The sequence below is a fragment of the Urocampus carinirostris genome, chromosome 5 (genome assembly GCF_059441175.1).
Source record: "Urocampus carinirostris isolate Australia breed hairy pipefish chromosome 5, RoL_Ucar_1.0, whole genome shotgun sequence".
NCBI classification, from domain to species: Eukaryota; Metazoa; Chordata; class Actinopteri; order Syngnathiformes; family Syngnathidae; genus Urocampus; species Urocampus carinirostris.
Window position 1 is genome coordinate 37,491,458 of NC_142353.1, and position 16,043 is coordinate 37,507,500.

General features: G+C 41.0%; 2 protein-coding genes across 2 annotated transcripts in view; both read right to left on the reverse strand.

Moving 5' to 3' along the window:
- The window catches only part of LOC148366224 (natterin-3-like), a 163,718-nt gene that overhangs the window by 44,822 nt on the left and 102,853 nt on the right, over window positions 1-16,043 (reverse strand). The window lies entirely within an intron of this gene.
- The window catches only part of LOC148366226 (protein FAM163B), a 15,246-nt gene continuing 5,216 nt past the window's right edge, over window positions 6,014-16,043 (reverse strand). The window contains exons 2-3 of the mRNA XM_088335190.1: window positions 13,796-13,911; window positions 6,014-8,620 (exon numbers count right to left, since the gene is read on the reverse strand). Of these exons, the coding sequence (XP_088191316.1) occupies window positions 8,174-8,620; window positions 13,796-13,888 (540 nt within the window). The 5' untranslated portion in view covers window positions 13,889-13,911 and the 3' untranslated portion in view covers window positions 6,014-8,173. The remainder of the gene's footprint in view (window positions 8,621-13,795; window positions 13,912-16,043) is intronic.

A 16,043-nucleotide genomic window follows, 5' to 3' on the forward strand; every position in this document is an offset into this window, starting at 1 on the left:
GTGGGACAAAGAAAGACAGAAAGGGAGAGAGAGAGAGAAAAAAAGAGAAAAAAGAGAGAGAGAGAACGTGAAACGTGAGAAACAAGAGATAAAGACAAATAATGAGAGAGGGGGGAAAGAAAGAGAGAGAGAGAAAAATATCCAAAGAGAAATAGAAAGAGAGGAGAGAAAAAAGAAGGAGAGAAAGAGAGAATGGGAGAAGGAGAGAATGGGAAAGCAAGAGAGAGAGAAGGAAAAATGGAAGAGAGAGCAAAATAAGGTAAAAAGATATAGAGAGAGAGAAAGAGACAAAGAGAAACAAAGAAAGAGACAAAGAGAGACACAGAAAGTGAAAGAGAGAGACAGAGAGAGAGAGAAAAAGGGAGGGAAAAAAAGAGAGAGAGAGCAAGAGATAGAGAGAGAGAGAGAGAAATACAAGTCCACCGTCTTTGTGAGAGGCACCTGGCTTTGGCAACATCAAGTGGACATATTTCAACCTACAGCTCGTTTTTCTCTTGCACTTCACTGAGCGTTGTTTCGCGGGCCGGATTCAATCCCTTAGCGGGCCTGATCTGGCCCCCGGGCCGCATGTTTGACACCCCTGGTCTAGGCAAAAGAAGCCAATGAACCCCTTAACATTCCTGTAAAATTCAGCTAAAAATCCCAATCCAAGACCTACCCAAAGTAGACTGTTCTCAAACCATTTGGACAATATGGACGCTTTTGGTCTCTTTTGAAAGGAAAGACTCTAAAATTTTGGGTTGTAATATTTCTCAGAATTCACTGTGTGAATATAACTTGTTTTCATATTCCTAAATATAAAAACAATCTTTCACACACACGCACACATGAAGTAACGTTTCAATAATCAGTCTAATTGCATCTCTTGTACGTTTATCAGTCTTATATTCTTTTATTTTGAAGTCGTGCTCATGAGTGGGCGGTTACACTGACGAATAATAAACCACGCCCTCTTTGGAACATGGAGGCTGTAAGTACTTTTGCTCCTGCTATCACGTTTTAGATTTTAACAATATATGTATTTTATCTGTGTAAATACAGCTACCAAATAGTCTTAACTGACTTTAACAGCCCATAACCAAAATAATCATTGCAAGTGCTAATAACATTGAGCAATCTAAGTTGGAACACACAGAAATAGAACGTTTTTATTCTTGCCCTGTTTTTGCCCTGCCAAAAAGTGTAACATGGGCATATTAGCCGGAAAACCACTGGGACAATAGCATGAAGCCTTATCTAGTTCAAAATAAGATCACAATCTGAAAAACTAAAACTTGTATGTCAAAACATTTCCAAAAGTGGCTATTTGGAGACGACCAGTTTACAGCCTTGAAACCTTTGCAACCGTGCGCTTTACTTTGGCCGATTTTTAGAAATTGTGAAAGAGTGGTAAATGTTTGTCTTCTCTTTCCAGAAGTCACACATTTGCGCGTGATGAAAATGGATCCCGGGTTGCATTTACGCACGTTTATTTTCATCTCTGATTTGAACACACCCCGTGAAATTGCATAAAATTATCGTGGGAATTTCATTTTCAACATTTGAATCGGTCACTTTTGGCAAAAGGTTTTTGAAGCCAAAGTTTTCCTGTCTGTTTTCTCAATACACACTTTCAAGAACAAGGTTTTAGAGTAGCTCTCACACACTGATCAACTCTCTCATTCGCACCACTATAAAGTTCCCACTAGAGGTAAAGTTGGGCCTAAAATAATCCAGCCCGACCCTGCTCATGGGCAAGCCCAGCCCAGCCTGAGCCCGACTACTCGATTTGAGGGGCCGAGCCCGAAGTGAAACCCTGAATTTTCTTATCTTATTTGTGAGAACTCAAGAGGAGGATGTGAGTTGTTTAGCACGGCCTGAACCTGAACGTAATGATTGACATTTTCAGTCCGACCCAAAGCAAAATTCAGGCCTCGGGCCTAATATCTTACTTGTAGTTCCCACTCACATAATTCATGCAAAAGAAACTCTCATACGTACTATTGAACCACATTACAGTAAAACCTGTGAGAGGGTTTTCTCATGTATGCAAAAGTTTTTTACAGAATCCAAAAAAAGACAGAATTGATCAATATTAATTATTAACAATCGGTCGATTATTTCTGTATTTATATGAGAATAAGACAAAATCAGCTGTGTGTGTATGTGTGAGAGAGAGAGTGTTTCAAATGTGTTGTGAGTGTAATACCGCAAATCAATAGTGCGTCTTTAAGTTGGTAAAGAAAATGAAAGTATTGTGTATAAGAAATATTCAATATGAACAGGGATGTCAAACTCACGCAGCTGGTCTAGGAGAAGGAAGAGAAAGAAAGAGAGAGAGAGAGAGAGAGAGAGAGAGAGAGGGAGAGGGAGAGAGAGAGAAAAAAAGAGATAAATGGACAGAAGGGGGTGAAAGGGAGCAAAAGAGAAAGAGAAAGAAAGAAGAGACAAAGAGAGACAGAGAAAAAGACAGAGAGAGGGAGAAAGAGAGAGAGAAAGAGAAAGGGACAGAGAGAGAGTGAAATAGAGGGAAAGAGCAAGAGATAGAAAGAGAGAACAAAGAAAAAAGAGATAAAGAAAGACAGAGATGAAGAAAGAGAGGGAGAAAGAGAGAGAGAGAGAGAGAAATAGAGGGAAAGAGCAAGAGATAGAAAGAGAGAACAAAATAGAAAAATAGAGAGGGAATGGAGAGAGAGAGAGAGAGAGAGATGGAGATGAAAATAAAGTGAGTGAAAGAAGTAGAGAAAAAGAGAGAACGAGAGAAAGAAAGAATGACAGGGAGTTAGGCCAATAGAGCGAGAAAGGGAGACCAAAAGTAAGAAAAGGAGAATAAGTGAGAAAAGAGTGACAAAGAAAGAGAAAGAAAAAAGAGACAAAGAAAGACAGAGATAAAGAGAGAGGGAGAAAGAGAGAGAGAGAGAGAGTAAGGGACACAGAGAGAGAGAGAGCGAAAGAGCAAGAGATAGAAAGAGAGAACACAAGAGAAAAATAGAGAGGGAAATGGAGAGAGAGAGAGACAGATGGAGATAAAATAAAGTGAGTGAAAGAAGTAGAGAAAAAGGGGAGAATAAGAGAAAGAGAGAAAGAAAGAATGACAGAGAAGTAGGCAAATAGAGCAAGAAAGAGAGACAAAAAGTAAGAAAAGAAGAATTAGTGAGAATAGAGTGACAAAGAAAGAGGAAGAGAGGAAAGAGTGTGAGAGAGAGAGAAAGAAGAAAAAGAGAGAGGGACAAAAGGAGGAAGAGAAAAGAGGAAAAGAGAAAGATGCAGACAAACAGAAAGAGAGAAAAGAGAGAGACAGGCATGGGAAGAAAAAGAAAAACGAGAGATAACGAAAGAGTGTCTGTGCATAGGTATGACTATGTCTGTATGAGAGCATATTTGTGCCAGCGTGAGAGTCTGATATTATATATGAGAGCAAGTATGATTTACTCATTAAATGGCTTCTCATACAATTCAGCAGTGTGTTTGCGAAAGAGTGTTTCAGGTGCGTTGTGAGAGTGGTAAATCACATTGTTTTTGTGTGAGTGAAGAAAATGTAAGCATTGTGTACGAGAAATATTCACTAATTATGTTCAGCGATGTATGAGAGTGATAGAAGGTGGTTGATGTAAGTGTTTCAGTATTTATATGAGAATAGGAACACGACAAATTCATTGGTATTTATGAGATTTATGAATGAGACAATGACATTTCGGTCTGTAAAAAACGTTCATATGTGTGTGAGTGGAAATAAGTCTGGTTTGAGTGAGTCTTACAGTATTTTATATGAGATCATGACAAAATATTTAGCCGGCGGGCCATGAGTTTGACACATGTGGTGTAAAAGAACAATTGGGTTGTCTGTAAAAACATCTTGGTAGTGAGTGAGAGTGTCTATAGTGTGTGAGTGACAATAAATCTGGTATGTGTGAGTGTTCAAGAATTTTGTCTGAGAGCAAGAAATGTGTGTGCAAGAACATTTCAGTGTTATGTATGAGAGCATTTCAAGTGTGAGTGAGATGAAATCCTGATAATGCCCTCGTCAAGCCCTCTTTAGAAAGCCCTCAGTGTCGAGCCTTACTTGAGAGGCCGTTTGAGAAGTAAATTCTACTTGCTCTTACATATAACAGCATACTCTCACACACGCAAAACTATACAATAAACACACAGTCATAGCCATCCACAAACACGGCTATACTCTCTCATACATAATATGATACTCTTATACACACAATTTTACTCTCTTGCATATATAATTATAATGCTATACCCTCTCTTACACATACTACTAATCTCTCACACATACCCCTTCTCTCATTCATACACTATTATATTTCCAACCACATATTATTATGCAATCATACACACAGTACTTTACTCTCTCTTACACATATTACTACACCGTTATACATGCACTACTATGCAGGCACGGACATAGCACTGTACTCTCTCAAGTATACTACAATACTCTCTCACAAATACTACTATACTAGGAGTAACTCCAGTTTGACGTTGAACTGTGTTTATCGCCATGGTTACCAAATGTACCCTGAGTAGAACAACACTGAGAGGTGAGAAATAATAAAAAACTCTACAGTACTAGAAATGTAATGGTGACTGAGAAATAATTGGTGTGTGTATGAGACAGTATAGTATAGTATAGTATAGTATAGTATAGTATAGTATAGTATAGTATAGTATAGTATAGTATAGTATAGTATAGTATAGTATAGAAATAGTGTGTCTGAGTGAAAATAATATAATGAGAGAGAGTTTATAGTAGTGTTTGCGTGTGTGTGTGGTAGTATGGTATTACAAGTATGAGGGTATAGTAGTATGTGTGTAAAAGCATAGTAGTGTGTGTATAGTATAGTATAGTATAGTATAGTATAGTATAGTATAGTATAGTATAGTATAGTATAGTATAGTATAGTATAGTATAGTATAGTATAGTATAGTATAGTATAGTATAGTATAGTATAGTATAGTATAGTATAGAGATAGTGTGTCTGAGTAAGTATAATAGAATGAGAGAGAGTTCATAGTAGTGTTTGCGTGTGTGTGTGGTAGTATGGTATTACAAGTATGAGGGTATAGTAGTATGTGTGTAAAAGCATAGTAGTGTGTGTATAGTATAGTATAGTATAGTATAGTATAGTATAGTATAGTATAGTATAGTATAGTATACAGTATAGATTAGCATAGTATAGTATAGTATAGTATAGTATAGTATAGTATAGTATAGTATAGTATAGTATAGTATAGTATAGTATAGTATAGTATAGTATAGAAATAGTGTGTCTGAGTGAGTATTATAGAATGAGAGACAGTTTATAGTAGTGGGTGTGTGTGGTAGTATGGTATTACGTGTGTGAGAGTATAGTAGTATGTGTGTAAAAGCATAGTAGTCTGTGTATAGTATAGTATAGTATAGTATAGTATAGTATAGTATAGTATAGTATAGTATAGTACAGTATAGTATAGTATAGTATAGTATAGTATAGTATAGTATAGTATAGTATAGTATAGTATAGTATAGTATAGTATAGAAAAAGTGTGTCTGAGTGAGTATAATAGAATGAGAGACAGTTTATAGTAGTGGGTGTGTGTGGTAGTATGGTATTACGTGTGTGAGAGTATAGTAGTATGTGTGTAAAAGCATAGTAGTCTGTGTATAGTATAGTATAGTATAGTATAGTATAGTATAGTATAGGATAGAAATAGAGAGAGAGTTTATAGTAGGGTATGTATGTGTGTGGTAGTATGGTATTATGTGTGTAAAAGCATAGTAGTCTATGTTTAATAGTATAGTTGTGTGCATGATAGTATAATAATATGGCGGGAGAGTGTAGTAGTGTTTATGCATTGGTATGGCTTTGTATGAGTATAGTTGTGCATGTGTGTGAGTATGACGTCATATGTGAGAGAAAGTACGACTTACTTCTCAAATGGCCTGTCATAGTTTCAGAGACACATCCATTCTTATACTCATTTAAAGCCATACCCATGCACAAACAGTACCATATACTTTTATACTCTCTCGCACAATACTATTATACTCTCATACACACACTACTATTCCCTTTTGTTCATACCACCATACTCTTAGACTTACACTGTTATGTTTTCACACGCATGTTACGATGCTCTCGCACGCATACTACCACACACACACTACTATACACTATCTCACACGCTATTAAACTCTCTACTCTCGCATTTTTTTTCACACAGCATCTCTGTGTTTTTCTACTCAGGGTACTTTTGGTAACCGTGGCGATAACCCATGATCTGTGTGTACATGTTGCGCAGTTCGACGTCAAACTACAGTTGCTCCCAGTATAAAAGTATGTGTGGGAGAGTATAGTAGTATATGTGAGAGAGTACCGTAGTATGTGTGTGGCAGCATAGCAGTGTGTGAATGAGAGTATAGTAATATGTGTAAGGGGGGTATAGTCGTGTGTTTACGATAGTATGAAATATGTGTAAGAGAACATAGTAGTGTGTATGAGAGGGAAGTGGTATTATTGAGAGTATAGTATAGTAGTGTGTATGAGTATAATAGTATGCGCGAATGAGAATGGTCGTGTTTGTGAATGGGAAATAGTGTTTGAGAAAGAGTGAGACAGTATAATAGTGTTTGCAGAGGTACACTATTGTGTGTGAGAGAGTACAATACTTTGTGGAAGGGGTTATAGTAGTGTGTGAGGGGAGCATGGTATTCGTTTGTGAGAGTATAGTAGCATGTATGTGAAAACATAGTAATAAGTGTATAGGAGTATGGTAGTGTGTATGAGAGTACTCTAGTCTGTGTAAGAAGGTATATTACTGTGTGTAAAAGAATATAGTAGTGTGTATGAAAGTATAATAGTCTTTGCGAGAGAGTATAATAATGTCTATGAGACAGGAAAATTGGGTTTGTGCATGACTAATGGTGTTTGAGAAAGAAGTGTGTGTGAGACAATATAACAGTGTTTGTAAGAGTATACTGTAGTGTGTGAGAGAGTACAGAGTCTATAGTAGTGTGTTATTTGTGTGTGAGAGTATCATAGTATATGTATGAAAGCTTAGTAACTTGTGTATATATAAGGCTATAGTAGTGTGTATGAGAGTATAATAGTCTTTGCGAGAGAGTATAGTAGAATAGTATAGTAGTAGTGTGTTATTTGTGTGTGAGAGTATCTTCGTATATGTATGAAAGCATAGTAACTTGTGTATATATAAGGGTATAGTAGTGTGTCTCATCTCTTCTTAATAACTGCACCGCTTATCCTCAGTAGGGTCGCGAGGGTGCTGGAGCCCATCCCAGCAATCATCGGGCATTGGGCAGGGGACACCCTGAACTGGTTGCCAGCCAATCGCAGGGAACACAGGGACAGACAACTCGCTCGCTCATTCACACCTAGGGACAATTTGGACCGGCCAATCCACCTGAAATGCATGTCTTTGGAATGTGGGAGGAAACCCACGCAGGCACGGGGAGAACATACAAACTGCGCACAGGAAGTCCGGTAGCTGGATTTGAACCCACACAGGAGGTTCCCAAGACCTTAGAACTAGTAGTGTGTATGAGAGTATAGTTTAGTAGATGTCTATGAGAGAGGAAAATTGGGTTTGTGCATGACTAATGGTGTTTGAGAAGTGTGTATGAGAGTATGATAGTCTGTGTGAGAGAGTATAGTAATGTCTATGAGACAGGAACATTGGGTTTGTGCATGACTAATGGTGTTTGAGAAGTGTGTATGAGAGTATAATAGTCTGTGTGAGAGAGTATAGTAATGTCTATGAGACAGGAAAATTGGGTTTGTGCATGACTAATGGTGTTTGAGAAGTGTTTATGAGAGTATGATAGTCTGTGTGAGAGAGTATAGTAATGTCTATGAGACAGGAAAATTGGGTTTGTGCATGACTAATGGTGTTTGAGAAGTGTGTATGAGAGTATAATAGTCTGTGAGAGAGTATAGTAATGTCTATGAGAGAGGAAAATTGGGTTTGTGCATGACTAATGGTGTTTGAGAAGTGTGTATGAGAGTATGATAGTCTGTGTGAGAGAGTATAGTAATGTCTATGAGACAGGAACATTGGGTTTGTGCATGACTAATGGTGTTTGAGAAAGTCTGTGTGAGAGAGTATAGCGGTGTCTGTGCATGGGATTGATTCTGTCTGTTTGACTTCTCAAACGGCCTCTCAAAGTTTATGACCCCCGGCCCCTTTACACGTCGGTGCTAACGCTACGCGTGACCCCCTCCCGCATGGCCGCCGAGTTGATGAGATCCAGCTTGCGGTAGAAGCCGGACAGGTCTGCAGCCGGCACCTCCAGGTCCTGGTGCAGGCCACGGTAGCTACCGGCTCTCCCTCCGTTGCAGAGGCGCTCGGGATGGCGCAGGTAGAAGGGCAGGGTGCAGCGGGCGCACGCCGGGCAGAAGCCCTGGACCCCCTGGCAGCGGCGCAGGGGCGGCGGCGGAGGCGTGAAGCTGGCCGGCCCGTTGGCTTCGGTCAGGAAGGTAGGCGGGTACGTTTGGGGTTCCTCGCCGTAACGCTCCGGGGTGGGCGGCGTCGGGGGGGCCGACAGAGCCAGGGGGTGCGAAGGCGACATGGTGGATAACTCGGGTTCCTCCTCCTCCCCCTTGGCTGACTCCTCCCTTTTGCAGCAGTAATACTGAAAGCGGAAACAGATACACCGGGGGTCAACAAGCTGACATCACCTCCATCCATCCATTATCTGCACCGCTTATGCTCAGTAGGGTCGCGGGGGTGCTGGAGCCCATCCCGGCTATCTTTGGGCGCCCTGAACCAGTTCCCAGCCAGTCGCAGGGCACACAAAGACGGACCACTCACTCGCTCATTTACACCTCGGGATGATTTGGACCGGCCAATTAACCTGACATGCATGTTTTTGGACTGTGGGAGAAAACCAGAGGGGAGAACATGCAAACTCCACACAGGAGGTTCTATTTTATGACCTGAGAACTGTGCCAGACACGCACTAACCACTGCGCCGCCATGCTGCGGGTTGAAATATCAATCCATCCATCCATCTATTATCTGCATTGCTTACCCTCAGTAGGGTCACGGGGGTGCTGGAGCCCATCCTAGCTATCTTCGGGCAGTGGGCAGGGGACACCCTCAACTGGTTGCCAGCCAATCACACACAAACACAGACAACTCACTCGCTCATTCACACCTCGGGATAATTTGGACCGTCCAATTAAACTGACATGCATGTTTTTGGAATGTGGAAGGAAACCAGAGTGCACGGTGAGAACATGCAAACTCCACACAAGAGGTTTGCTCTCATGACCTCAGAACTGTGCCTCACACACGCTAACCACTGCGCCGCCATGCTGTGGGTTGAAATATCAATCCATCCATCCATCCATCCATTATCTGCACCGCTTATCCTCGGTAGGGTCGCGGGGGTGCTGGAGCCCATCCCAGCTATCTTCGGGCAGTGGGCAGTGGACACCCTGAACTGGTTGCCAGCCAGTCGCAGGGCACACAGACAACTCACTCGCTCATTCACACCTCGGGATAATTTGCACCATTCAATTAGAATAGAATAGAATATACCTTTATTGTCATTGTTACAACATGGGATATATTAAGACAACAAAATTGGACGTGGCACTCCAGTTCCACATTTTACAGTAAGGATGAAGAAAACAAAGAAGATAAAGGAACAAAGAAGATGTTTGTACTATCCTTGTTGCAAGCTTTCTTTTCCTCCGGAGGAGGATGCATAAGGGGGCGAGGGACAGACAGAGATGGCCGGATCCAACTAGATGTTTGATCTTACTGTACACACTGTACACAATTAAACCGACATGCATATTTTTAGAATGTGGGAGGAAACCGGAGTACATGGGGAGAACATGCAAACTCCACACAGGTGGTTCGATTTCATGACCTTAGAACTGTGCCGCACATGCGCTAACCACTGCGCCGCCGTACTGCCCAGATGCTCACCTAAAAACCCTAATTTGCCCAGAAATCGGAAAGAGCGCCTTATTACCCGGTGCGCTTCACAGAAACCCCTAGCTACTTTGCGCTTCAGTTATGGCTGGTTCACTGCTTCGCGGTCTTTGAATTGATATCAAAGTATCGTGCAATTTGTTTTGAGAGACAGCAGCGAATGCTTTCACAAGGGAAGGTTAGGGAGGGCTTTGTGATACGGGTGGGCATGACTGTCTGCGTGCGCGACTGTGATAGGCTGGTGTAGCTAGTAGCTTTAGCGCAGGGGTCTCCAACCTTTTTGAGGCTGAGAGCTACTTTTTGTCATTAATTATTGCACAGGGCACCCAATTGATATGAATTTTTAAAATAGCAACTTAGCTAAATGGCTTGCTAAATACAGAAGCTAAGAAGGTAACTCGATAGTTAGCGAGAACGATAAATAGGTAAAATGCCAAAAGGCAGCTAGATAAAGCGAGAGTAGAAAAAGAGTAAATAGCCAGATAGAATTTTAAAAAAAGTTATTAAACTATCTAGAAAGGAGGCCAAGTTAAATCTTAATGTGATACCTAGCAAAAACCGGTAAAATGTTAGCTATATAGCCTGCTAAAGAGCTAAAAAGGTAGCTTGATATTTAGCACGGGTAAAAAACTAAAAGAGAGCTTGATAATTAGCTTAAATGATCTGCATTTAAAGAGTAAAAAGACAACTAAATAGCCAGATAGAAAAAAAGTAGCTAGCTTGCTAGAAAGGATATCAAAATGTAGCTCGATAACTAGCAAAAAAGGTCAAATGTTAGCTCGATATCGTGCAAAAAAATGTCAAAACCCAGCTAGATCGCTTGCTAAATAGCTAAAAAGGTGGAACGATAGCTAGCTACAGAGCTAAAAAGGTAGGCAGAAAGCTGGCTAAAAACCAGAGCTAAAAAGGTAGGCAGATAGCTAGCTAAAAACTGCACATTAAAGCACTTTTCAGGCAAATAAGTGCCACTCAAAATACTGTATAAAAACATTTAGGATACAACAAGACAGTAAAATTACCGTTTGATTACAAAGTAAATGATTGGAAGTAGGGTTAAAAGACTCAACGAATGAAAAAAACATTTTACTACAAAATACTTATGATCCAGCACTGATTAGCTATTTTCAGAACATTTCAACTGTCCTTAGGGGGCACCCTGGGGCCTACGGGCCTCATGTTGGAGACCCCTACTTTAGCGGCTCATTACAATAAAAATAAATCCATCAAATCAAAAGTCAGAAAAAGCGCAAAGAAATACTGATCACCAGCAGGTGCTCCGTGGATTGTTATCAGGTTTGGGAAGCGACCGAGTTAGCGTAGGGAGAGGAAATAGGCAATAGCGAGGCTGCTGCTCGAGTAACAACTCTCCTAAGTCACCAACGCCAGATCCATTACCTATGAAACAGATGACTTGGAGCTAAAACCTCTACATTCAGGCTGGTTGTAATTTAATCAACACGGAGACCTGGCTCAATCTGAGGGTACCCGATGATAGTGTGCAGCTAGCCAGACGCTCTCTAAATCGCTTTCTTACACTGAATGGAGAGGTCCTCCAATTTTGTTCTACTTTTGTATAAAACAATAAAGAGCATTCATTCAAAATCTACAGTTGTCATCTTGTTGCAGTCGCCAGCCCTGTGATGGGACGGTCACAGGTTCGAGTCTCTGCTGAGTCTTTACCTAAGACTTACAACATTAGTACCCTTTATCTCCCTGCTTGGCGCTCTGCATCTGGGGTTGATCAGTTAATGACTCCCAACGACAGGTGTTGTGACATATTGGGTTGAGTGAGGGGGCTGGGAATCCCCTCCTTGGTACCAATCTCCCAGAAGGAGTCAAGAACGTGAGTGTGTTCTTGACTCTGGCCACCTCCCACTAGGGGGATATGGTAGCTTTTACTAGCTCCATACATTGAAAATAAATCCATTTATTTAGTCGGACTCTGGAGAAAGTCAGAAGAGCGCATTGAAATTGTGATCACTGGCGGGTGCTTCGTGGATTATTATCGGGTTTCACAAGCGACTAGGAGGGTGCAGCTGGTCTGACCTACTGCTAATGTTGTGGAAAATAGACTTGCATTTGTAGAATAGATTTGCATACATTTAGAAAGGAATGTAGAAAGACTTGCTTACAGTTGTGAGAAAAGTCATGCCATCATTTCGGGAAGGTCCTTGGCAGACAGTTGAGTTTCCTTTAAAGGGCATGGGACCTTCAAGGACTCTCTGAGCAAACTGAGGCGAACAACATGTCCTAATAAGGGTACCGGGCCGCCTCTTGGGTTGTACTCAAATTGAAGCTATAAAAGCGTTGTTATGTCTAAAGTTCTCTGAGTTCTTTGGGATGACGCAATAAAGAACTCCCCCTCATGGCAAGCCTCCGTGCATTTGTTGAATCACGTAAGAGAAGACTTAATCGATTATCGAACCTGCATTTTCTCCTACACTAACGGCTAGGCTAACTTCCCCTTCAAAGCCAGCGCTGCAGACCCTGTATCTTGTCCATTAGCCATGAAGCAGGTGACTAGGAGCACCAACTCGTTGGAAACTGCTACATTCAGGACGGTAGTGTTTTAATTATCGCGGAGACCTGTCTTCTGTTGGGAATTAAATATCAAAATGTACCGTTTCCTAAATAGTTCGAATGAGTTATCTGACTCCATTAAACAAACACAACCTACATTCACCCAAAAATGTATGCGCGGTCGTTTCTTGAGGGAAAAGATGAACAGGAAGCTGACATTTCCACACGGGGGCAGATTTCTTTTCCCTAAAAATTTAACTAAGTGTACTCCGGCTGAATTAGTGACGCTAGAGTCTCTGGGAAGCCTTTTTCTCAAGTCCTTTAGCTTTCTCCTATAGGCCATCTTCTCCCTGCATAATGACGTGCCGACTCCTTCCATGGGCGCGCCAAGGAAGCCCCCTGGGCTTCACCATCTCGTAAAAGAGTCCTGATGTCTGGGGTACTCAAAACAACACCGAGCGTTTCTACGTCACCAGCGCCTGGATGTGCTGATTATCTTATCAGCCGTCCGTCCCGTTCCCGCCGTTCCTGTAAACAACATTTTCCACCAGGGTGCCCTGACCTCGCACCACAGCCCAGTAGTGAAGGGATGGTAGCCTAGCCATTTCTCTCTCTTTTTCATTTTTCTCTATTTCTCTCTCACTCTCTAACTCTTTCTATTTTCTCCCTCTAATTTATACTTTAATTCTCTTTCTTTTTAATGTTCTCCTTCTTTCTCACCCTCTTTCTTTCCCCTTTTTGACCTCTCTCTCTCTCTCTCTCTCACCTCACTTTGTCTCTTTTTCTCCTGCTGACTATTTTTCTTTCCGTCATTTCACTTCTCTTATTCTTCTTATCTTTCTCTTTTTTCACTTTCTTTTTCTCTCTATATTCATTTCCCCCTTCTTCACATCTCTATTCTGCTCTCTCTTTTTCTCTCTCTGTCTCCCTTGTTCTCCCTATCTGTTTATCACTCTCTCTTTCCCTCCCTCTCTTTTTCTGTCTTTTTCTCCCTCTCTCTTTCTCTTAAACTTACTAGTCCAGCCCCCATGAGATTTTTTTTATAGCATTTGTGGCCCCTAGTTAAAACGAGTGTGATACCCCTGCTCTAAGGGTACCTTGTCACAGATTTGCATATACCTCATCCACACTGTTTGACCATTTTAAAGTTTAAATTGAAAGAAAAAAACACAAAAATCAAAACTGATGAACTGTAGTGCAAATGAGTGTAATAGGTTGGCTATGCACACTGCGATTGGCTGATTACGTTTAAAGGCGGGGCTTAGCCATAGTTTTGTTATACAGTGAATTACCAGGGTGGGGAGCAGTGTGTCGGTTTCTACCAGTGAGCGAGCGGACCTACCTGCAATCTACATAAACACAGCACAGCGACAATGGTGAGTAAGATGACTGCAGCGAGAATTCCACCTGCGATGACCACTGTCCCGGCTGACATTCGAAAGGCTCTCCATCAACAGCCTGCAGGGGGCGAAGGAGAGCAGAGTGAGCGTCCGAATAAAAACAATAAACAACTAGACAATTCCCGTGGCAATTGTAAGAGTTGTGATTGATCTGGCAGATGTTGGTAAAGAACCGGTAGCGCTGAGTTGTTAGCATTAGGAGTTAGCATAAAGTTTTTAAGAGATGTATTTGTAATTTTTTTACTTGGTTCGCCCCCCCCACACCCCCCCGGTACTGGCAAGTTCATTTGAGATGGGCCCATAACCGTTAGCAACAAGGATATGCCTGGTGGAGGTCTAAAAATCACATTCATGGTAATAACATAGTAATAACACTGTTATTACACATTGAAAAAAATTAAAATGCTCATGTTTGAAAGGAATGAGCCATTCTATTTGAAATGGCCCGTCCGCAATGGATTGAGCCCATTCAATTTGCTGAGTCGTTAGCATGTTAGCATTAGAAATTTTTTTTAGCATGAAGAAGTTAGCATTTAGCCGTTAGCATCACTTTTTAGCATGTATCCGTTAGCATTACTCCTCAACATGAGTCCATTAGCATAATTTGTAAATATGAAGTCGTTAAAATATTGCCAATACCAAATTTTTTTAGCATTAAGAAGTTAGCATTTAGCCGTTAGCATCACTTTTTGGCATGCACCCATTAGCATAACTCATCAACATGAGGCCATTAGCATAATTTGTAAATACGAAGTCTTTAAAATATTGCCATTACCAAAAATCTTTAGCATGAAGAAGTTAGCATTTAGCTGTTAGCATCACTTTTAAGCCTGTAACCATTAGCATAACTCATCAACATGTATCCATTTGCATAATTTGTAAATATGAAGTCTTTAAAATATTGCCATTACCAAAATTTTTTAGCATGAAGAAGTTAGCATTTAGCTGTTAGCATCACTTTTAAGCCTGTACCCATTAGCATAACTCATCAACATGTATCCATTAGCATATTTTGTAAATATGAAGTTGTTACCATATTGCCATTACCAACATTTTTTAACATGAAGCAGTTAACATTTAGCTGATAGCATCACTTTTTAGCATGTATCCGTTAGCATAACTCATCAACATGTACCCATTATCATAAATTGTAAATATGAAGTCGTTAAAATATTTCCAAAACCAACATTTTTTAGCATGAAGAACCTTTATTTAAAACGTGAAGGATTTTATACATTTTACCATAAAGGATTTTATACAAGTTAAATTTATTGAATGCAATGAAGATTTTTCAAAGAGAAGGCTTAAGTTCAATGACAGGACGTGGAGGAGACGAGGTGGAGTCCACGTTCGGGAGTCTCTGGCCCGCCCATGGGAGGAGTCGGCACGCCCATGGGAGGAGCCGGAACACCAGCTTGTGAAAAGAGGAGATCGATCGAGAGGGACAATCGAGAAAGGAGGCTCGACGAAGAGCGACAATAATTTGGCTAATTCGACTTAGTTAAATACTTTAAGAAAATAAATCTGCCCCCCATTGTCACGAGGTGGACCGGACCAAAACGGAGGCAGGAGGCAGGAAGGGAGAACTCAATTGCGTTGACGATCAAAACTTGTATTTACCAAAATAAAAGTCGTCCAAAACTCAGGGACAAGACAGAACAAACAGGCTTTAACAAAAAAAACGTGCAAACACAGGTTTCTTCCGACTCAAACAAAACAGGACAGAGCAAAACAGAACGGGAAATGCAGACGGAAAATGCAATGAGCCAGCACCCGCAAAACCCACAACCCCCCTTAAGAAGCAAACGCGCAAATTAGGCGATCTGCTTCAGCTGTTGCCTAGGGGGCGGGGCCAGCCGGTTGCCACGGCGACCATGCTGGACACGACACCCGTGTGAAAATGTCGACTATTCTTGTCCATCTTTTCTAGAGAGAGAATCTTGGAATAGGAGAGAGAGAGAGAGACAGAGGGGCGTTTAAGAGATAGCGCAAACAGTGTCGTTAACTTGTATTAGGGAAGCATGTTCAGGTGGAGGCATATATTAGCTCTTATCATAACATTAGTTATTTTATCAAGCTTGTGTTTGTGTGATCGATAGAAAACATAAGAAGCATGCTGAAATTGAATGCAGAATGATTAGCTGTTACCATAACATTTGTTGGTCAATCTAGCTCTAAAAAAGAAAGAAG